Below are 24,357 nucleotides of genomic sequence, written 5' to 3' on the forward strand. Positions count from 1 at the left end.
GATGAAAGAAAGGTCGATCTTTTCAATATCTAAATATAGTTCGTCTTAAACCCCGAAGAGTTGCTTGTCATTTTAATGAGATGGAAAATTGGGCGATGTGAGCATTCTAAATATCACTTGCTATATAATTAATAATGGGCCAATGAACAGAACTCAATCTGATTTGCATCCCCCTTGGGTCCATAGTGACAGACAATCCATGCCCTAATGCAGAATTTGGCATGTACATGAAGAAAGCAGATCAACTCAGGATTTGCACATGGGATAACATCAAGCTGATCAAACTGATGATATCTAAGGTCTGTGTTCTCAGCATATTGCTGTCCAGCTGTAAAACAGGGATAACTTAACAGCTTTCAAGAAAAAAGACTTAAAAATTTTTGATCTTCGCTATCCAAAGTGCTTTGTGGATATATATTCTAGCATGGCAAAATCACAAATATGGCAGCCAAGTTCATAAGCAGAACTAACGATATTGATGGCACTCAGCAAGTAGAGATGATTTCAATGGCTTGGACACTTTCCTGTTTGGTTTCATATCCAAGGAGTTTTTCAGTGGTGAGGTATCTGGAGTCAGATGGCTATTAAGATGCTGAAAGCTCCACTTCATAGAGTCTTACAACTGTGAGAACTAGGCCTGAAACATCAAATATTGTATCTGGGAATCACTAGTTGACTTCTGTTGTCTGCAGTGCATCACCATTGTCACCAGTGGCTTGGCATTAGAAATAAAGATGACAACCCACCACAAGACTTGGTAGCTTCATGTGTGGCACACAAGCATTAGTGTCTTCAGGCATCAGTAAAGTTATTTCATATGAAGACACCCCATATCTGAAATGGATTTCTTTGCTCTGTATTCATCATCCTTCAAAGTTGGAAGGGTGACGAAAGTCATTCCCGTCAACACCTTGAGATTTGGAGATGTCGGTGTTGGAGTGGGGTGTACAAAGTTAAAAATCACACACCAGGTTTAATTGGAAGCACTAGCTTTCAGAGCACTGCTCCAACCACCTGATGAAGGAGAGGTGCTCCGAAAGCTAGTGTGCTTCCAATTAAATCTGTTGGACTATAACCTGGTGTTGTAAGACCTTGAGAACACTCTTTAATTAATAAGATTACATTTCACTTAAATCCATTACCATTGCACAAGAATAATTAGAATATTGATACAATATTTGAGCTGTTACTTTGATTGGACCCTGTGCCATAAATACGTGATGCAGAATTTTCATGTCTCTATTTGAAAAGTTTGAAGAAGAAGACCTTATGCCCGAATCGTCGATTCTCCTGCTCCTTGGATGCTGCCTGACCTGCTGCGCTTTTCCAGCAACACATTTTCAGCTCTATTTGAAAAGTGGTTGTCAATTTGGAAATTTTTTTTATAATGCACAGAAGTGTTTGCAGCTGCATTCTGTTTACAGAGTGTTTCACTGACTTAAAGACAAGGTATTTGTACTTTTCAGTGGCTCCCCTTCCCAAGAGTATCATGTAAAATTATTTCACATTGAGACAAAGGTTGCATAATTATCAGTCATGTCGGTAAAGTTGTTTAGACTCTGGCTTTCAAGGTACCTTTCTGTATGAAGTTGAGCCGAAGACTCCCAGGCCAGGTGTTGATTAATGTTTGGTTGTAATTATCAACCGTTTCACTGAAAACATCCAGTCAGTCTAAATCTATTATCAACAGGATCAATCAAGGAATGCAATGTTTTTCAAGAGACTTTGATTACAGGTCATTGTGTGAAGTTTTGAACTTCCATTCTTCCAAACAACATTGATTGATGAGAGGCTTCAAAAAAGAATGGCAAAGTTAAATTCATTACATAATTTCTGAGATTATGACATAATAGGTATGAACACTCATTTTGTGTGTCTGAAATTCTCTCCATTATTTAGCAAAGGCTTTGATGTATTGAAAATTGCTGGATCACACCTTTGTTAAATAAGTAAATAGAAAAATTAAGGTAGACATATTCATCATTCATGTTTATTGACATAGGATTATTTCAGGCCAGTGTACCAGACTCATGTGATTATTTATGTCCAAATACTATAAAAGGAAAGTCTTTTGTCACGAATGCTCAACTAAGACCTTTTCTGATCTTTTAGGCAGATAGAAGAGTTCCTAAGGCAGTATTTGAAGAAAGTTAATGAGTTCCCCAAGCCAAAATTCCTTCCTCAGCCAAGACCATAAAAGGGCAATCAACATGTCATTGATCTTATTTATGTGCACAGGGCACCGAAACAAGCCTTTTGGCTGATTTTTGTGCTATATTCGAGTCTCTTCTCATCTATCTTCATCTATATCCATCTTCATAAACCTCTACTCCCTTCTCTTTCTTTTACATTTCTGGCTCCCTAAATGCACATATAATATTCACTTCAACCAGTTCCTGTGGTACTGAGTGCCCAGCACTGTCTGTGAAGAAAGGTTTCCTAAAGAATCTAACAGGGAATTCAAATGATAGCCTCTATGTTCTTCTCCACAAGAAGAAAATCCTTTCTGTCTTCACTCTATCAAAACTTTTCATAGGGTGGTGCATGTATGGAATGAGTTGCCAGAGGAAGTGCTGGAGACTGGTACAATTACAACATTTGAAAGACATTTAGACTGGTGCATGAATAGGAAAGATTTAGAGGGATATCAGCCAAACACAGGCAAATAGGACTAGTTCAGTACTGGATGGTAAGGATGAGTTGGACTGAAGGGTCTGTTTCTATGCCGCATGACGCTAACTGAACGAGTCAAATTCCTTAGGTTAACTAGTAAAGAGTTAGGTTTTATTTCCAAAACTAATTCAAGATGTAAAAAATATTGACGCAATGTTTAAAATCTATAGTTATATCAAACTACCCATTATTGCAAAAACAAAACACATAATGATCCCAAGCAAATAAAAACAAAATTCTGCAGCGTGTTAGTTCTTAAAACTTTGCCAAGTACCAAGAAAAATCAAGAAAGTGAATTATTCATGGTTTGTATAAAGGTTTGTTTTTGGCTGAAGAGATGTTTTCCATATGGTAGCTGATGGTACCAGAGTTTGTTACTGGAGTAGTAATTCTGCAATTGTCGTTGTGGTAATTCTCTCATTCTCTTGGTGAAAGTAGATTTGATTCAGAATTGTCCCTTAAGAAGTCTCAGGTTACAACAATGGAGATTGTGAGTGCCTTCAAATCAAAAGCTCAGCTTTGGGAGAAGTTTCTAAAAAAGAAGAGAATAAAGCTGACTTCCTTCTGTCCTGTGCCAGTCCTTCTCTTTAATAGTTAATGAAAAATCTAGTACCCTCCTGTGATGTGGGTCACATGACAACTCTTGAAGCTTTGCAGACTCTGCATTTTCTGAAAAGCAATTTGTATTCTTCACAAATGTAATATTTTAATGTTTCTTGTTCTAAAAACTTTTTAAAAATTCCATGATATATCCAGTACAAATAATAAATTGTAAATAGTTTAGTCAACATATCTTCATAACAGTTGACTACATAAATCCTGAAGAAGGGCTTATGCCCGAAACGTTGAATCTCCTGTTCCTTGGATGCTGCCTGACCTGCTGCGCTTTTCCAGCAACACATTTTCAGCTCTCATCTCCAGCATCTGCAGACCTCACTTTCTCCTACATATTCTCTAATCCCATTCAATAGACCATTATAGGGCACCTTACTGCGCTTCGGCGAGTCGGTGTGGACTTGTTGGGCCGAAGGGCCTGTTTCCACACTGTAAGTCTAATCTAATCTTACCAAAAGCCTTTTGCAAATCCAGGTAAACCACATTTACAGCAAAACCATCAGGTAATCTAGCTGTTACCTCTTTGAGAAAATTAAATAAATTTGGTTGACAAGATTTTCCCTTTTGAAATCCATGCTAATTGTTGTGGTTCAGTTCGCCGAGCTGGGAATTTGTGTTGCAGACGTTTCGTCTCCTGTCTAGCTGACATCCTCAGTGCTTGGGAGCCTCCTGTGAAACACTTCTGTGATGTTTCCTCCGGCATTTATAGTGGTTTGTCTCTGCCACTTCTGGTTGTCAGCTCCAGCTGTCCGCTGCAGTGGCCGGTATATTGGGTCCAGGTCGATGTGCTTATTGATTGAATCTGTGGATGAATGCCATGCTTCTAGGAATTCCCTGGCTGTTCTCTATTTGGCTTGTCCTATAATAGTAGTGTTGGCCCAGTCGAATTCATGTTGCTTGTCATCTGAGTGTGTAGCTATTAAGGATAGCTGGTCGTGTTGTTTCATGGCTAGTTGGTGTTCATGGATGCAGATCGTTAGCTGTCTTCCTGTTTGTCCTATGTAGTGTTTTGTGCATCCGAGGAGCAGGAAAATCCGACATTTTGGGCAAAAAGCCCTTCATCAGTTTCTATTCTCATTTGCTGCTTCAGAGATCTTCTGATTTTTTGATTTTATAAGGTTCTGTATGAAAGCATGTTCATGTCTCCTGAAAATGGATTTTTTTTAATATGTTGTGCCTAAATGCATGACGTAATAAAGTCTTTTGCCTGAGAGGCTTAGAAAAACTTACTCATGGGATGTATAATCATGACTAAGTATTCACACTCACTTTATGGGCTTTAATCTTGTATAGCAGATCACTGATTCCTTGTGGAATCCATATAATCAATGGAAAGGTAACTGACGGGGCTTTGTAACAGGACAGCCCAGCTGATCACACTTTGTCCAATCAAATTCAGTTATAGGTTTTCAGCAGTAGTTTTGTTGTATATTGGAGTCAAACCATATTCTGTGACAATAATAAATTATGTATGTTCATATATAATTTGTTTATCGGCTAAAAAAAGGCTGAAATGCAATTATTAAAACAGTAATTCATACAAATACATTAATTCATTTATTACTCATGACACAGATGAACTTGCCTGCTCATGTGCAGTGCTCACATATTTATTTATAATTATACTATACCACAAGAGTATTTTCCTAATTAGTTTAACATGTTTACTAGCAATGTGTATTTAGTGCCTCTTGGTGCCAAAAAGAAAGATATTTACACAACATCTTTCACCATTCTCAACATATCCCAAAGTGCTTAATACAAAATATTTTCAAAATACTGTTACATTTGATGAAGTAGGTAATGCAGCAACCAATTTATACATGACCAGCACAAAATACCAAAAACATGCAAATGATCAGCTAATTGGTTTTGGAATACATATTGTCCAAGAACCATCAGACTTCTATAGTTTATAAAACTTAATTACGTGAATTCATCACACTTTACCTTTTTAATTTCTTTCATGTGAGCTTCAATCCTTCTGAATGTAAAACAGTCACAAACATGGAGAAACGGATATTTTGCATGAGTAAACATCCTAAGACCAGATATGCTGTTTCTAAAAGGCTGAAAAGTAGAACACCTTCTAGCTGAAATTTCCAGTTAACTGCTGAAGTTTCTCAGTTACATTTTTCAAATAAGTCCCCCCTGTGCTCTATTTCAATAAGATTGCCATTGTAGTGTCAGATACCCAAATAGCATCTGTTAGGAATTTATTTTGAGAAAGAACCAAACTCTTCCATATTTAACAACATCTTCCAATGATACAGCTTGGGCAAGATTCTTTCCTGGTGTCAGTAGGGCTGCTGAGCATGAAGCTCATTTGCTCTATCCACTGTTCTTTTCATTTCTTTTCTTTTTGTTCTTTTACTTACTACTTGTTGAGGAACTCGGTTGTGGTAATGGCTTTGGGGTGGTGAGGGAGCCCAACGCTTCTACATCGACAATATGGTCCTAGCCTTGCTGTGGCGGAGGTGAGCTTAGGTTCCAGTGCAGAGTCATGGCAGCAGCGATGGAGGCAAGTTTGAGTCCATTGCCAGACCTGGCAGCATTAGTAGTGACTGTATCGGTGAGGTGGGCCTGAAGCATTGGCAAGATCCAACGATTACTTATAGTGGCGGGGTGCTGGTGGAGAGGATATAGCACCAAGTAGTGGCAACACTTATTCCAGCAGCACCAATGCAGCGAAGGTGACTTGTGGCTGGAGACCCAGCCCCTGGCCCATGACAAAGCACTTAACAAGAAGGACTGTAATATTGAACACAATTTCTTTATTCTGCCTTTTGTGTTCTATGTTTTGGTTTATATTTGCATTTTAAGATGGTGTTAGAGTGGTGACACTTTTCTCTGTATGTTGTAACAAAATACACATGTAAATAAATAACTAACTAAGCTGTCTGTTGATTGAGGATGATGTTTAACATGTTTACTAGCAATGTGTACTTAGTGACTCTTGGTGCCATAAAGAAAGATATTTACACAACATCTTTCACCATTCTCAACATATCCCAAAGTGCTTTGGGTCATTAGTTTCTGCTGTGGGTCTTAATGTGACTGAACAGGCTGATTCTCGACCTGCCAACCTTTGGACCTATAGCAGGGAGAGGCAGGACTTTCCATGATGCCAATTGATCCAGATTGCAAGCTTTGCTTCCTTTTCTGCCCTTCTCTGCCTCTGCACCAAATCATCATTAAATCATTTGGACTTCAAGTACAATGTATTTTGTTGAGTTAGTTATTACCTGTTTTCTTAACTCTCAAAGAGCCACCTTCCTGGGGAGGATAAAAAGATGCTGTGAAGACATTTTGAAGCTCTCCATGAAATATGGCAGAATTGACAGTAATGACTGGAAAAAACTTGCTATCATTCATCCAAAATTCCTTCTCCATTCAAGTTGGTGGAAGAATGTTTATTTGCCTACCCCCATCTGAAAGAGAAGTTTTTGTGTTGGTGTCTAGGGGCTACTTTTGTGTTGCTATTGTTAAATGTCCTTTTCTTTTTGGATCTCCTAGGCTTCCGTGTGGTAGTCATATCCAGAGATGCAGCCCGGTTGGAAAAACTGAAACACTTTGTCCCAGCTGCTACTCGATCTAGGCTTTTTACGTTGATTGGAGATGTTGGTATGGTATCATTTTTGAACAGTAACTAAAAAAGAACATAAAATATACTCTTACTCTACTTTTAATGAGGAAAGAATAAAAGAGAAAGATCAGCATTAAAATTAGAGGTCAAATAATTCAATACAGTCTGAATAAAAAATTTGGTGCAGTTGAATCTCATTTGATGCGATGATGGAGTTAGATAAATACAAGCAGAAAGAGGCTCATGTGGAGCATAAACTCTGGCATCTGGGTCAAGTGGCCTGTTGCTGTGCTGTAAATTCTACGCAATGTTATTTAATTTCAATTGCCACCCATTATTTTTACATAGTATTACTATCAATATAAATTTGCACATACTGTCCTTTCATCAATTTGAATTTTTAGTATTAATAAATAAAAATGTTTGGTTTCAATTGAAGCATGAGTAAAGAGACTATGGGCATAATATCCTCGTTATATATTTCAGTAAAGTCTACAGCTGAGAATGAAAGTTGAGGAATTTTGTGCATGCTTTCCTGTGCATTTGTAACACTTGTTGCTCTGCCTCAACTTCAGGTTCTGAAGAGGGTGCAGAAGCAGCTAAAACCGCAGTACTGCAGGCTGTTGGGAAAGTGACAGATATAGTGTCATCTCTGGGGTTCAGTTGGTGGCAGGGTGGTCCTCCACACACTCAAACGGTCGAGGAACTGAATAGGGTAAGTGTCAGAATTATAACTCAAACCTAAGGCTTTTGAAGTGCATTGCAACAGGCAATTATGAACTTTTTTTTTATTGTGTCTATGACTTATTAACTTTGAAAACCTGTCCAGTAACAGGTCCAAGCAGCATCATGATAAGCCTGGAGAGAAAGATATTACAATATTGTGTACACCAATTAAAATATATTACCTTCCACCTTTAAGTAGAATTTTGCAGCCAGCAGCTAATAAGACTTTTGATATCATGCGCTGAAATGAAGCCAGTTACAAAATATGCATTCTTCTGACATGTAAGACAGCAGTGCTGCTTCACTGCACTTAGTTTTGTTGTTAAGCCAGACCTCTGGTTACTAGAATATTAATTATTCTGAGCATTAGGTACAAATTGAATTAGGACTCTTGAAAGGTGTAACTGTATTATGCCACATATTCTATTTTCCTTTTCTCTATTGAACCTTGTGCTTGGTATGATGGTAAAACTGTTTATTTTAGATTACTTACAGTGTGGAAACAGGCCCTTTAGCCCAACAAGTCCACACCGACCTTCTGATGAGCAACCCACCCAGACCCATTACCCTACATTTACCCCTTCACCGAACACTACAGACAATTTAGCACAGCCAATTCACCTAACCTGCACATTTTTGGACTGTGGGAGGAAACCAGGGCAAACCCACACAGACAAAGGGAGAATGTGCAAACTCCACACAGACAATTGCCTGAGGCAGAAATCGAACCGAGGTCTCTGGCTCTTTGAGGCAGCAGTGCTGACCACTGTGCCACCATGTTGTTAGTGTGGAATTAAATTGAGAACGACATATAGCTATACAAGTTTAGTAATAGTTGGAAATTGAGAAGTTGCTCTCAGTGATTTTCTGCTCCTCCATAGTGTAGAATCTTCACAAATATATACCACATCAAAGCACTGGATCTGTGTTAACATCAACGCTTTACGCACTCTCTTTCACTGTAAAAACCACCAAAAATGTTAAACCTTGTTGAATGAGATTTACTGAATGTTTAACAGCATAGTAAACATTACTCATCGTGAACAGTCTCTCCAGTGCTGAAAAACATTTGTCAGAGTGGAGTCTCATTTCCTTAGAAGAAAACTTGACAAATGCTACACATTTTAAAGCAATAATCTGGCCCAATCTTTACTTTTGTTTCCTGTAAGATGATTGAAACATGTAGAAAAATCTATGCCTTTCATTTCTGAGTGATGTTTGAAAGGTTTTGTAGCTCAGTTTGAGGTACTAGATGTGAGATTGCTTGATGAGCTGGAAGGTTCAATTTCAGACGTTTCGTTACCATTCTGCGTAACATCATCAGTGAGCCTCTGGTGAAGCGCTGGTGTTATGTCCCACTTTCTATTTATGTGTTTAGGTTCCTTTGGGTGTTTGATTATGTCATTTTCAGTTCTTTTTCTCAAAGGATGGTAGATGGTGTCCAAATCCATGTGTTTGTTGATAGAGTTCCAATTGGAATGCCATGCTTCTAGGAATTCTTGTGTGTGCCTCTCTTTGGCTTGTCCCAGGATGGATGTGTTTTCCCAGTCAAAGTGGTGTCCTTCCTCATCTGTATGCAAGAATAGTAGTGATAGTGGGTTATGTCTTTTTGTGGCTAGTTGATGTTCATGTATCCTGGTGGCTAGTTTTCTGCCTGATTATCCAATATAGTGTTTGATACAGTACTTGCAAGGTATTTTGTAAATGATGTTTGTTTTGCTTGTTGTCTGTATAGGATCTTTTAAGTTCATTAGCTGCTGTTTAAGTGTGTTCGTGGGTTTGTGGACTACCATGATGCCAAAAGGTTAGAGTAGTCTTGCAGTCATTTCTGATATGTCTTTGATGTAGGAAGAGATTGGTGAGGGATTCTGGATGTATTTTGGTCTGCTTGTTTAGGTTTGTTGCTGAGAAATCGGTGCACTGTGTTTATTGGGTACCTGTTCTTCTTAAATGCTGCATAGGTAATTTTCCTCTGCTCTGCGTAGTTCCTCGGTGCTGCTGTGTGTGATGGATCATTGAAACAATGTCCTAATCAGCTTGATTTGTGGGTGTTGGAATGATTACTTCTGTAGTTGAGTATTTGTTCCATATGTGTTATTTTCCTGTAGATGCTGGTTTGAAGTTCCCCACTGACTGTTGCTTTACTGTGACGTCTAAGAATAGTAGTTTGTTGTTCCTTTCTTCCTCTTTTGTGAATTTTATGCCAGTAAGGAGATTATTGATTACCTACTTTAATATCTGTGCGAATTCTTCATACTGACTGGCTGATTACCCTGCCTGCAATTTGTCACAGATTGTGGCAAACTTAAGGTTATATCAGAATAAAGAAAATCAATGTGCTGAGCCCACAAGGTATTTGGTAGCTTTTCACTGAGGTCAATGATAAGTGAATTCACCATCCACTTTCACCAATGACTAGCAAATGGTTTATGTGGCTGTTCCTGAAACATGTGAATCAGCTATGGGCTGCATTTAAAAATCTAACTTTGGTCAGAATGTTTACATGAAACCTTGTTTCTCATTAACTTTTTATTACCCACAAAGCATTTTTCATTTTGTAACTAAATACACAATGAAAATTTAAGTAACATGAAATACTGAGAGTAAGTATATGATCATATGGCTGCCAATATACTAGTGAGGAGGTGATGGCTTAGTAGAGTTATTACTGGACTATTAATCCAGACATCCAGGTAACATCCTGGGGACCTGGGTTCAACTTCAACAAAAGATTGGAATTCGATTGTCAAATGATGACAATGAAACCATTGTTGATTGTCATAAAAATCCATCTGGTTCACTCATGTCCTTTAGGGAAAGAAACTGGTGTCCTCACCTGGTCTGGGAGAAAGTGAGGACTGCAGATGCTGGAGATCAGAGCTGAAAATGTGTTGCTGGAAAAGCGCAGCAGGCCAGGCAGCATCCAAGGAACAGGAGAATCGACGTTTCGGGTATAAGCCCTTCTTCAGGAATTCCTGAAGAAGGGCTTATGCCCGAAACGCCAATTCTCCTGTTCCTTGGACGCTGCCTGATCTGCTGCACTTTTCCAGCAACACATTTTCAGCTCCTCACCTGGTATGGCCTACATGTAAGTCAAGATGCAGAGCAATGTAGTTGACTCTTAGCTATTAGGGATGGGCAATAAATGGGGGCTGACCTAGCCAGCAACACAATCATCCCATGTTCCAAAAAAACAGCAGCGTCAAAGCTGAAATTTGACAATTCTGAACAGTTATGGTATCAAACTGATTTTTTTAGTTGAGCTAAATGTTATACGATTGACAAAAAATATTTGGGACGTGCTATTTTTAAATGTTGAACAATTTATTCCTTCACTTGTAAATCTTTCACACTTAAAACTTGTATATCCTTGTTACTGCCTAACAACTGCAAGAAAGAATTCTGATCAAACTTATTGGTGGAAAGCACTGTACAGCTTTTAAAACCAAGTGTCAAACCACAACAGTTGGGAACACAAGCTCACAGTGTCTAGTGCAAGCTAAGTGCTTTGTGAATAGAATCCTGATGGAGGGAGAAAACCTGGCGCAACTGGGAGCCATGGTATTGTCATGTAGAAAAGTGCAGCAGTCCCACGCCTTTTGGTCCATGAGATGATTTTAAAAGATGAAAACACTCACCTTGCAGTGTTTCCTTCACCTTGTGTCCTTGTCTCCTTGTCTCCTGTTCCCTGCACGCTTGGTCTAGAGAGAATTCCACCATTGCATCTCCACTCAGAGGTTGTGTTAAATTAGGAGATTACATTTTATTGGTTCAGTTTTGGGCTAATAAAGCAAGTTAGCTGAGATTATTAGTGTATGATTTGTATACATGCACGTTCTCATGATTTAGAAGAGGTGTTCATTTGCCCCTTGTGATTTAAAATTGCACCTCCGAAGCCATTTTCACTCCTCTTGTTCAGTTTGCACATGACATGAAAGTTAAATTCCTTTGATTCATTTTAATAATTTGCAATCATAATGGATTTTTTTTTATCATGCATAATTTCTACACAGTCAAAGCAGCTTCTTTTCCTTTAGCACTTGTGTAAGAGCAAACGTTTCCCAAAGGCTGTGGACGGCACGGTGGCACAGTGGTTAGCACTGCTACCTCACAGCGTCAGAGACCCGGGTTCAATTCCCGCCTCAGGCAACTGTCTGTGTGGAATTTGCACATTCTCCCTGTGTCTGCGGGGTTTCCTCTGGGTGCTCCGGTTTCCTCCCACAGTCCAAAAATGTGCAGGTTAGGTGAATTGGCTATGCTAAATTGCCCATAGTGTTAGGTGAAGGGATAAATGTAGGGGAATGGGTCTGGATGGGTTGCTCTTCGGAGGGTCGGCGTGGACTTGTTGGGCCAAAGGGCTTGTTTCCATACTGTAAATAATCTAATCTAATCACTTAGGATGAGAAAGCTAGAGGATCAGTCATTGGATCCTAATAGAGTCATTGCTTCATAGATTTTCATTTGAGTGCCTTACCTTGTTTTGCGTGAGGGAATCAAATATTGGAATGTCCACTTGCCTCCAATGTAAATTTCATGACAGTCTCCATCGGAAGGAATGGATGTTGTGAATAATAATGGAAAATGATTGGAAAATTGCACTGTGCAATAAACTCAGGCTTAAATTTGCACATATTTTATACTTCAGGTTCTGAACACACTGCTGATAAGTACTTTCACATCTTGGAAGGCATTCTTTCCTTTGGTTAAAGATGACCACAATGGATCATACACATTTATAACTGGTGAGTACATTTACTCCTATCTCCAGGAACTGGCAACATTTAAAGATATAGTTTTTTTTTAATTTTTGGAATTACCACTTTGTCATCTTATGAATTCACCTCATGCTGAAATTCCAAGTTTATATCCCAGTTACAAAGTAAAATGTTTTTTTTAATGGTAGAACCATTGAGTCTGCTATAATTTCCTCATGATTGCAGTTCCACTGTTCCAAAGAACTTTAGAATATGTTTGCATGAATAGTTTTTTTTAAAGAAATCCTGCATATGTGCTCATCAAGGTGAACGGGAGATGAACTATAGAAGGGACACTCCACAATTTAGACACCTAACATTAGTATCGTGCACCACAATATGATAATGCAGTGGATTGAGGGAAGATGGTGTTATGATGATTATACCACTGGATCTATAAACAAGAAGCCTACATAGCAGGGAAATAGGCTCAAATATCACAGCAGCTGGTGGCACTTAAATTCAGTGAATAAATGCTGGAATTGAAAGCTAATCTCAGAAATAGTGACCATGATAATTATTAGTAATTGTGATAAAAGCCAATCTGGTTAACTAATGTCCATTGAGGAAATATATCAACCAGTCTGGCCAACGTGTGACTCCAGATTCACAATACAATAGTTGCCTTTTAACTGCCCTCTGAAATGGCATAGCAAGCTACTCACATTCAAAGACAAATAGGGTTAGGCAATAAAACTGGCAGCAAAATTCACATTCCACAGAAGAACTAATTAAAAAAAAAATCAATTTGGGATTACCTGTATCCTTTTGAGTTACCTTACTGATTTCTATGTAATAATTTAAAAGGATCAAGTAAAGCAGACCTTATACATGGGTTTCTGGGAGAAATTTAGATTTTTAACATTACTATGTGCAAGTTTTTGTAAAGGGATGAAAATCAAAACCTGGCTTTGTGCCTACACGTTCTCTTCTATCTCATTCACTGTCAATGATGGTATTAGGAGCATGCCTGAGGAAAGAGTATAAACCAATTCAAGTGTGGTTAGTTTGAAGCTTTCAGCAGAGTTCCCAATTTTCCAGGTGCATAGACAATCAAAACCAATAATTAAAAAGCATCTCAATCTATCAATTTATTTCATAAATATTATGCATTAAACATCTGACAGCTATACAGGAATGCTTTCCTCATTGTCACTAAAATGCCAGTATGATTTACTTTAATAGCAGCAACTAGAATAAAAGCAAAACATTTTGGAATGACTTAGTAGGTCTACCAGCTGCTAATGAAAGAGAAACAGAGTTAATGTTTCCTGTCTAAGATCTTCCTTCAGAATAGACACAGGCTTCAAATGTCTCAATCTTTCTTTCTCCCCAGATTCTGTTTGAGCATTTTTCCAGTATTCTAGCATCTACTGTACTTTGCCTTTGTTGTAAAAGCTTCTAAATGTGTTTCTTGCAGACTGAGTACAAATGCTGTATCATTGTAGTGTGACAAGCAAAACACGTTAATTTTATTTTGCACAATAATGAATAGGGAAAATTACATATTGCACCAAAAAGTTGTTTTCAAGCTAATTACAGCACATACCATGCAAGGATTGGAAATGGTAAGAAAGCAGTTTAGTTGGACTGAACCTTTCTGGCCCTGTGATAATGATCAAGATGGAAGTTGGCTAGATCCAGGCAGGAGTCACATTGATGAAGCATTCCGGCTGCCGGGAGACATTCCCAGGACAAACTGCCAGGAGACATTCTCAGGCAACCAGTTAGCTTAACAAAGAAACCACTTCAGGGCCATTTTGCAGTAGTGCTAAATTTTACCAATGTTAGAACAGATCTGGCCATGTGTGGAGGCCACCAGCTCATTTATTTTTGCTTCCTCAGCTGGTAGTCCAGTGGGCTCCATGCTTAGTGGTGGAACCCCTGAGACAAAAGGCCACAGACCCTTCCTGTAATTGGACTATGGGATGGCTTCACTTCAACTCTGATTGCCCGACCAACATAGGGCCTTTTGAATTTATCAATTTTAATGCAAGCAACCAAGGGCATCTGCATCAAAATGCCTTTGCCTTTGCCTGCTACCAAGGCTATGCGCATCTTTTTCAGACAGATTCCAGCCTGATATTGTTGAAGGCCTTCTGATTGGTCTTGCAGCATCAGATGGAAGGTGAGCGCAGAGGTGGGAAATTAAGAGACTCCTCCTATTGGTTGAGCCACGGGGTACACTGCTAATCCTATAGGCTCAATATTGGGGCCCAAAATCTGACCTGTTGTTTCACTGAATATGCTGTTCAAGAAGTAAGATCTGAATTCACTGATCTTCAAATGGAACTATATTGTCTAATTCAATATGAGTGACTGCAATACCCTGCTTACAGAAATTGTTTGTAGAAATTTGTAGAAAATTCAGCAATTTAAACAGTTTACTGAAACCAAGATGATATTTCTCATAGTTCATGCAAAACATATTGTCGACAACTTTTCAGGTGCGTCACATAATTCACTTGATCAGCTAAGCTTTCGTTTCTTGTAATTTTGCTAATTACTGAGTTTTGTAGACATGTGTTGACAATCAGAGTAAACAATGACTCATGTGTAGTCTGAATTCATTTTACCTTTAAGCTTTAAGAATACTGTTTTGATACAAAAGAAATTGAATATTTGCTTTGTATAAATAACCATTGTTGAAATCAAAACAGTACTGCGTCATAACCAACAAGGCATTGCATTTGGTTACTCATTTTATTCAGGGAGATATCGACCACAGTTCCAACAGCCCTAATTAGAGTTACCCTGGAATTATTGGTTTTTATTTGAATAAGAAAGTTAATTACTATTCATCACACCACACAACATTTTTTAAGAATGCAAAAGGACTGTTGAAAAGGCAGAATACAATGAATTTCCAGCACACTGTATGTTCCATATGGTGATGGGCCATGTTGTGTTTGTAATCACAAGTGTGGCTTTTGAACTTTCACAGAAATTCTCATGATCTTTCAATGAATCTCTGATGGGAGACTGGCAGAACTCCCAGAAAAATCATGTTAATGAATTTGCCATAGGATCTTGAGGATTCCACCAGCTCAGAGCAACACCCCCTCCATTCCCCATGAACACGAGAGGGTAAGGGTCATGAGAACCATATGGAATCCAAGAGGTGATGTAATGCTGACCACAGCCATCCAATTTAGAAGTGAAGTGAAGTATTTCCTCACAAACAAGAATGGATGGAAGCTGAATGGTCAACCCAAGGGATTCTGGATGAGAGAAGACCCAATGAAGACTTCAATCTTTTATATTTATATAAAAATATTAATATTAATGAAATCAGTTTGCTTCCTTCCACTTGTTTGCACCTGTGACTGAGTTGCGAGGAAAAGGAGCTTAAGTATGATGGTGACAAATACATCAGGTTGAGAATTTGGGAGAAATTGCTTCACGCAAACAGAGGTGAAAATGACATTGTGGAACTCAGTGCCACATGGAGTGGTTGAAGCAAATAAGACTGAAGTAGTTAAGAGGAAGACTAATGCGCACACATTTAGAAAGAGAATAATAGGATATAGGGACAGGGTGAGAAGAGAAAATTAAAACAATTAAATGGAGCTTTTGTTCTGAACGGTTTTCTTTCTGTCGTCTACATTGAGATATGCTTGCATATAAGACAGCTTCTGTATATACCTAACAAAGAAACCATATAAGATGACGCCTACCCATCAAAAATTTGACTCAAAAGAAATTTCCCCAAAGATCCATGAACATTACTAAGTTTCTAATATTCAAAGACTTCACCTTCCTGTTGGTTATCCACACCAATACTTTCACATTTCTCATCCTCATTTAACTCCTTTTGATTTGCTGACCTATTGTCCTGGTGCTATAATATTTAAAAGCAAAACTTTTCACCACATCCTGTCTTCTCCAATGCCAGTCCTATATTTTACCACTGACTCTAAATTCTCTTTTTTTGAGTATGTCTACTGCAGGGGCCAACTTCAGTTTTCAGTCAGTAGGGGCAAATTGAACATGTTTCGGAGGTGGAGGGAAAGATGAGGACTGGAATGGAGCAATTGGTGATAGGAAACTATGAGTCATCATGCCATTGTGGAGTCCAGTGTGTTTGTTAGCTTTGTTAATTGCAGTACCAGTTAGAAGAGAAGAGAATATGACATAGTTAAAAGATGCATGACCACTAGACATGCCTTCTAAAAAAATTACAATTTATAATCTTTTGTAAGTATGTGTGCATATATATTTGATCTGACATTTTTTGATATTTTTGATTATTGAGACACGTCCATCATGGGCCGTTTTAAATTCTCTTTATTTTGGTAATTGACCTTTTAATTATGTGTTATCAACTCTTTCTTCAGTTTCCAGTCCATGCAATGTACAGCCTTTTTTTGCTCTTCCGACATTGCGTGATGTCCGTGACATTAATATTTTTGGATTGCAGCCATAGATGCAATTTTGATTGGTTGTCATGCATATCTCAGGAAATCATCTAAAACATTTATGATAGGGGAAAAGATTATTCAGACCCAAATGACCAAGATCTGGCATTTATATCAACAATTCAAGTATCCCTTTTTCAAAATCTACACTCCAGTTATAGAATTAAGATAACATTTTAAATATTTATTAATATGATTAGAAAAAGAGGTCAGTCAAAGCTTAGGGCGTGAATAAACATCAGAAAGAGATTTTGTCAAGATTTGCAAATGGAATCTACGTCTTGTATAATTTGTGGTTTGTTCAAGTTCTGTTGCTTGAGGCTGAATGTGGCAGGTTTGCCAATGTTATTCCAAAGATATAATCTTAGCCTACAGCTTCTGATGTTTTATAGAATGCTTTGATTTTGACTCTTCTACTCAACATCAGCAATGCTGGTGGAGACAGCAAATTTTCATACGAGAAACATGAGCTTTCAAAGGTACACTGTATTTAAAGGAGCCTCAGTTTATTTTCTACCCCATTCTACTATTGAGATATTTAAGGGTTATCTGAACCTAACAGGGTGGAACAGAATTTCTTTGTAATTTTGTAGGCTTTTTGCAACATTGCAGTATGACCCACAGTGATAGATTTTCAAATATTTCGATTGTTCAGAATAAAAGCATCAATGGACTATAGAACCGAATTCTATTGTGTACAAGACTCCAAGTTTGATCCTTTTCCAAAATCAAGTGTGTTGTGTGATGGTTACATCCTCTGCCACTAGGCTACAGAACAGAGCACTCTGTCGTAGTTGAGGTTCCATCTCAGTCATTGCCCATTGCTGGCTGTGTCTATGTATCCATACTGAGAGCAGATTACACTCAGATAACAGAGGAACTGCTGTAGTGTTGCACATAAAAGAATACCCATCACATCTTGGTGTCATAAAGTCTTGATTCAAATGTTATCTGGTACTTAATCTGTTGTGCTATATGTGGAATGTAATCACATATCTGACAGTTAGATTATTGGGCAACATGCATCTAGGTTCCAGTTTTATAGATGAAAAGCCATAATAAACCAGCAGGAAAAGCTCAAGTGCAAATGTCATTGGTTTTAAATGAAATAACAAATTTAGTATTTTTTTGTAGGTGGTGCAGGGGAGCGTCTGTTAATGCCTGGGACTGGTTTCTTGACTCTGGGAGCTGCAGGAGCTTTGGCATTCTGTCAGGTGGTCAGAGAGGAGTACCCTGATGTTCCGTGTAAACTGAATGAGGTAAAAACTTTAAGAACATGCCATATACCAAGTGAGGGAATTGAAGGAGGTATATTCCAACAAGTAATAGTGAAAGCTACATTGAATAGCAACTGCTTTCTGTACAAACTTGTAAAGTTCTGAATTTTGACAGAGTACCTTTAGATTTTCTTCTAGTTAGTTAATTTCTTAGATAATGAATGAGAGAGACATCTGTGTTTCTTTCATTTAGTAACTTTGAATATGAACTTTGTCTTTCCCTTTGTGTCATGAAACCTAAGTTAAAATAGTTTCTATTATTTTTAAATTTACTATTCAATTATTTTTTATATTGATTTTGCTGATTGATTTTGAAGCTCAGCTTTTTATTGTGAATGTGCAGAGTCTTACATCTGAAGTTGTGATTCATTACAAGTTTTTCAGTGAAAATCATGTTAAAAGTGGGTCTGCATGGAATACGTTTATCTGACTGTAATTGAATTAAAGCTGCAGAAACTGCTCCCATCTTTCAAACGAATGTTTAAATATGTCAAAATTCCAGATCTTCTTTAAAAGAAGTATGTTTTAAAAGTCTTTACAAATCAGTTTATTCTATACATTTTCTGGTCTGGAATTTGAGTTGGTAATGATAACGAACTTCTTGAGTCCATACATATGCATAGAAATCTATAAGTGGAAACTTGGCCCTCTCTATGGTGTGCTTGCTTGCAGCTCATAGACTGGTGTTGCATTCCCTTTTTCAAAGATACCCAGTGCATTATTAAAGGATTTGGCATTGGGAAGGAAAGAGATTGCTGAAGGCCACCCCAACTTCCCATTGCTGCTGATCTAACTTTCCCAACTTCCCTACAATCCCCAACTGCTACCACTCACCTCTGGCTCGGGTGTCTTCATGATTCTGTGGCCTTGGTTAGATGTAATGTTGGTAGCAGTCACCAAACCCAGTGGCACTGTTGTGTACAAAAGACCTTTTAGCCTCATTTTGGTCTGTAGCTAATGGTGGGCTTGACTTCTGCTCTGCAATTCTTTTCCTAAGATTAGGCCCACCACTATCTGAGTGTCATAAGATATGATGGGGCTTCTCAAAAAGGATAAATTCTGGGCCTTTCATCAGCACCTTTAACATCTCAGGATTCAACCCCAAATATTGCTGTCACTGTTTATATGGTTCTCTATTGAGTACTCTGTTCAAATTCCACAAACTACAGTCAGTGAACTAAATCTCACTGTTAAAAATCCTCAAAAATTACATCTTGTAGAGTGAGCTGTAACTGGATTTTTAATTATTGCTGAACCTCATTTCATCTGAAAAACAGTTCCATTTTTGTAGAATGACAAATTTCCTCAAAAGATAAAAAAAATTCTAATTTTTCTAAAAGGTTTTGATATTTCAGCTTCTACTGTTATCCCATGTATATGTTCTAATCATTGATTTGCTTTCTGAAAAAAAAAGTAATTGAACCTGAAAAGAATTAGTGCTAGCGATTTTTGAGAATTAGTGCATTTTACTTACAGTTTTACTAGTGGTGAGAATGTTTTATTGTGATTGCTTGGTTATTCTGATGATATCACTGTTGCTTGACAGTCCTTTTAACTTGGCGGCAGATTCAAACTGATGTCAGGTAAAGGATGGGATGTCCATGCTTCAGAGATTGCTAGATCACCATAAAGCACCTTTTCTTTGCTGCTGATCACAAAATTATAATGTTTATCACTTTTAAATATAGAAATTCCAGTAATATGTTATCTTGGTGGATTAATCTCTTTGTTTTTTTACTTGTTCGATCTTTACAGGTGAAACTTAACATGGGTGTTGCAACCCCAGACCGAATTGCACCCGGCTTTGTGAATCACTTAGATGTAGGGGAAGCAATAGCCACTGTTTTGGAAAAGAATTCTGTTTCACATCATGTGTTCTGTGCAAATACCCCAGCTGATCTCAAAACCCTGATTGTGGAAGGGAAAGTCTGAAAGTGAAGATATTACAAGTTGGCATGCCAAGTCATCATTCCATTTTGCATGTATAGTTTATTTTGAAGCCCTATTACACTACAGTAGTGTGCACTTTTACAATAGAACCAGTGATATATCAATCAATGTATCTGCCTGTTCATAGCACTGTGAGCTAAATTAAGCTAAATATTGTGTTTATCTTGGTAGTTTGATTTTTTTTATGTCATTATGACATTTAGAAACCCCTATGAAAACTTAAATTAGAATGAAGTAAAGTCATATGTTGTGTTGTGCGTAGCTTGAGAAGCTGTACCACCTCAGCAAAGAATCCTCAGCGTATTCAAGTTCCAAACTAATGTAGTGTTATGGACCAGGCCAAAGCTCCTCAAAACATTTCAAGAAAGTAGCCCAGACCCTACCTTTGCGAGTTGTTTTAAGCAGTTGTACAGTGGATATTCCAGGAGAAATGCAGCTGGTCAAACCACTTCGTTTTAAACAAAACAATTTATTTGCATGATTGCCAAATGAAACGTAAACAAAAGGGAACAGAATACCGAATAACTTAACCTATCCAAACCCCAACAAACTATCCTAACTTAATGATTCTGCTCCCAATACTTGCAGTAATCTCCATAAACATCCCTTGGCACAAAAGGTAAAATCAGGATCTTACAGGAGACAAGCCAGAGAGAGAGAGGAGGATAAGCCTGGACCTGCTTCTTTGCTTAGCAGCTTCTCAATTCAATCGTGCTAAAAACAAACTAAACCAGAGAGAAGCTGATCCGGGAGAACTGGCCGCTCCCATTTCATTGCACAAGTGTTATTATTAAACTTAAAGGCCTTTTGCCTGAGGTAGCATCTGTTAGCTATAATCAAAATCCCTGCAACCTAGACTGTTCAGAGTCTGTGTCTTTCACAACTTCTCTGGAAATAAAAACCAAGGACAACATAACCTTGTTAAAGGAGCAGCATCGTCGCAGTAGGATAAAAGACTAAATTCACATTTCCCAATTACAGCAATGAGTAGAGGCAAGTAGAATGTCAACATTTAAAAAGCATTTGGACAGGTAGATGCTTAGGAAGGGTTGAGAGGGATATGTGCCAAATGCAGAGAAATGGGGCAAGTTCAATTTAGAAAATCTGGTTGGCATGAATGAGTTGGGCAAAAGGGTCTGTTTCCTTGCCGCATGACTCAATAGTTCATTCTTTTGCTGTTAGTATTAATAACAATGCCTACCAATGTTAGATCAGTTTTATTTACACATCAAATAACTCACTGCTGGAGATAAAGATGAAACTGAGCTCTACAGTGATTAGGTAGTGGAAGATTGACATATATTGTTGGCAAAAATTATCTATAATTAAAGGAGAGAATTATGAAGATTTCCTTTTTCTCTTCTAAAGCAGCAGATGGAGTATTCACAATTTTGATCTGTTTCAAACCCAGTCATAACAAAATGGTCCAGATTTGAATAGTTGTGAGCAGCAGTTCATTTAATTACAGTAATTTTCACTGGGGTGTCAAGGATGTTGTTGATTTCTCTTGTTGATTTGTATTCATCTGTCGAATGTGAACAGCTAATGTACAGTAAAATCACGTTTAATTCCTCCAGTTTTTAAAATCCCAATCTCAGAGAGGTTTGAGGAAATCAGTGTTGTCTAATAAATAAACAATCATTGTTAATTACTAACATTGGGCTTTGTTCAAGAGTTTTCAGTAATAAAATATCTGTTGCACTTAACAGGAAACTTTGCCAAAAGTTAGAGATCTATGGACAGCTAGCTTAATTACTATTGAATGCAAATCAATAGTCTGGCCAATATGCTTAAACTGATTTTGAATTAATTGCCCTTTTCGCAGTTTTCAGGAAAATAAGAAATTGACTATGAACAATTGAATGATCCATTTGTGTCTTTTCAAGTTTATATCAGAGAGTAGGCAAAAAAACTGTCCCGCACATCACTTCATCCAGCTTACTTAATCGTGTTATTGTTACGTAAATGTAATTTAGAATATGGCTTGAAGAATTTCTATTAGCTTAAAACAATGCAAGTTTACAACAAACTAATAATCTCTTTGGACAATCCAATGGCTAGCATTATTTTGTATTTCTTGGGTCCTGAAAGAGCTAAGGAAGAGTAAAATCAAGGAATCCAGAATTGGTATATGTCTGCCATTTCTAAAGCTATATTATATCAGCAATTATTTAGAATTACAGAATCTCTACAATGTGGAAGCAGGCCATTCAGCCCATCGAGTCCACACTGACCCTCAGAGTATGCTACCCAGACCCTATCCCTGCATTTCCCATGGCTAACCCACCTAGCCTACATACCCCTGGAGATTATGGGCAATTTAGCATGGCCAATCCACTTAACCTGCACATTGTTAGACTGTGGGAAGAAACCGGAGCACCCAGAGGAAACCCACACAGACACAGGGAGAATGTGCAAACTCTACACAGACAGTCACCCAAGGGTGGAATTGAACCAAGGTCCCGAGCACTGTGAGGTAGCAATACTAACCACTGAGCCATTGTGCCACCCAAACTGAACATATAATCACACTTTGAATAATCCAAAATATAAATACAATAAAGAGCATGCATGTTAACAAATAGGTTAATAGTCACTTCTGAACAGGAAGGCACATTTGCTTTTATTGTTCAAAAAATGTAGTTTGGTTTAATTTAATAAGGTTCAATTTTTGAAAGGCATATCATTCTTTTCAGTATTTTGTAGTTTTAGTATCAAAGTAAGATGTTCCCTACTTCAGTTAACCTTTGGACTTTGGCTATTTACTTTTCTTAATATGAGCTGTGTTTAGCCAACATCACAACAAATGAGGAATGAATTAACTATTGTTTGGTCACTTTAAAAAATAATATTTATTCTACAAACTGTAGCTAATGCTCTCCATTGTTGATGTAAATTGCTATTTGTTAATTTTGTTGCATGTTTTAATAAATATAATTTATAAAGTTTAATGTGTTTGTTTTAAAAAATTAGATTGATGATTATTGGATTATTACTGAATCCTCCCTCAGAGTAAATGTGATAAATTTAATGTTCTAATTACCCAATTTCCCATTACCATTAAGTTAATTATTTTATTGAATGTTACACCTTTAACCAATATCTCAGAACAAAATTACATCTTAGTCAGCAGTCTGTTACAAAGACCATGTAAAAACCAAAAGAACTGCGGATGCTGTAAATCAGAAACAAAAACAGAAGTTGCGTGAATAGCTCAGCAGGCCTGGCAGCATCTGTGAAGAGAAATCAAAGTGAATGTTTCAGGAACAGTGACCCTTCTTTACAAGTTCTCATTACCCCACATACATTTACTTCATTGGTAATTAGAAATCTGTCAATCTCTCAACATACTGAACAAATGAGCTTCAAGAGGCCTCTTGGGCTTGGGGGAGATGGCTAGTGATTAATGTAATTATATAAAAAAAATGCACAATAGTAATAAGAAAAATGTTTGGAGAGAGAAGTTGCATAGATCTGAAATGGCTAATATTGAAGTGTCATTAGTCCCACCCACTATAATGATGTTCTATGAGTTTGTGGGCAGAACAGTTTAGGATTTTGAAGGAATAAAGCCAAATGTTTCAGTCTTCCTCACTGTGAAATAATCCACAGTGGCTGGTATCCTGTCACCAAGTCATCCTTTATTTATACATGGAGAGTCCTTAACACTGATCCAGCTTCCTCAGAGACGGCTCTAAGAGTGAACAGAACCTCTGACACTTATGTTTATATCTGTCAGCCAGGACTCCCTGACTTATCCATATTAACCATCCCAGTTGGGGAATTCATTTTCTATTAGGTCCACCTGGCCGTCTTTGTTACAATAACTAAACTCTGTAACAACATTTATCAGAGTGTAACACTTCTTCGTTGCTAACATGCAATAAACAATGTCTTATTTAAGACAAGAGCCTCTACCCTGAAAAAAAGTGCAGCAAATCTATCCCATAATGAGCAATAGTGCATATAACATGACGATCAGTCACACGGATTGCTTTATAATCAAAGGTCACTGGATCTGAAACATTAACTCTGCTTTCTCTCCACAGATTCTGCCTGACCTGCTGAGTTTTTCCAACAGTTTCTGATTTTGTCTGTCAAACATAATCTGACTAATTCCGTTGACTCAACAATTCTCTGACAACCCTCTCAAATCTGACCTGATTATCTTCTCTGATCTGCTTTCAATGTAATTGAAATCCAATTAGAAAACCAATATAACAACGGGATAAGTTTTCCATTGGGTAACTGAACCATCAGATCAGTTTCATGTCCCAGTAACTGGTTAGGAACCTACTAACATGTGCTTATGATGATTTGATTTGGCCTAATGTGTTGCAGCCTGTTCCACATGTTGT

General features: G+C 37.8%; 1 protein-coding gene across 1 annotated transcript in view; it reads left to right on the forward strand.

Annotated features, from left to right (window-relative positions):
- si:dkey-238o13.4 (uncharacterized protein LOC560780 homolog) overlaps positions 1-22,950 on the forward strand; it is a 33,108-nt gene extending 10,158 nt beyond the window's left edge. The window contains exons 2-6 of the mRNA XM_060838006.1: positions 6,805-6,912; positions 7,450-7,589; positions 12,246-12,342; positions 17,907-18,031; positions 19,805-22,950. Of these exons, the coding sequence (XP_060693989.1) occupies positions 6,805-6,912; positions 7,450-7,589; positions 12,246-12,342; positions 17,907-18,031; positions 19,805-19,981 (647 nt within the window). The 3' untranslated portion in view covers positions 19,982-22,950. The remainder of the gene's footprint in view (positions 1-6,804; positions 6,913-7,449; positions 7,590-12,245; positions 12,343-17,906; positions 18,032-19,804) is intronic.
- The last annotated feature ends 1,407 nt before the right edge of the window (positions 22,951-24,357 follow it).

Source organism: Hemiscyllium ocellatum, chromosome 17, assembly GCF_020745735.1.
Source record: "Hemiscyllium ocellatum isolate sHemOce1 chromosome 17, sHemOce1.pat.X.cur, whole genome shotgun sequence".
NCBI classification, from domain to species: Eukaryota; Metazoa; Chordata; class Chondrichthyes; order Orectolobiformes; family Hemiscylliidae; genus Hemiscyllium; species Hemiscyllium ocellatum.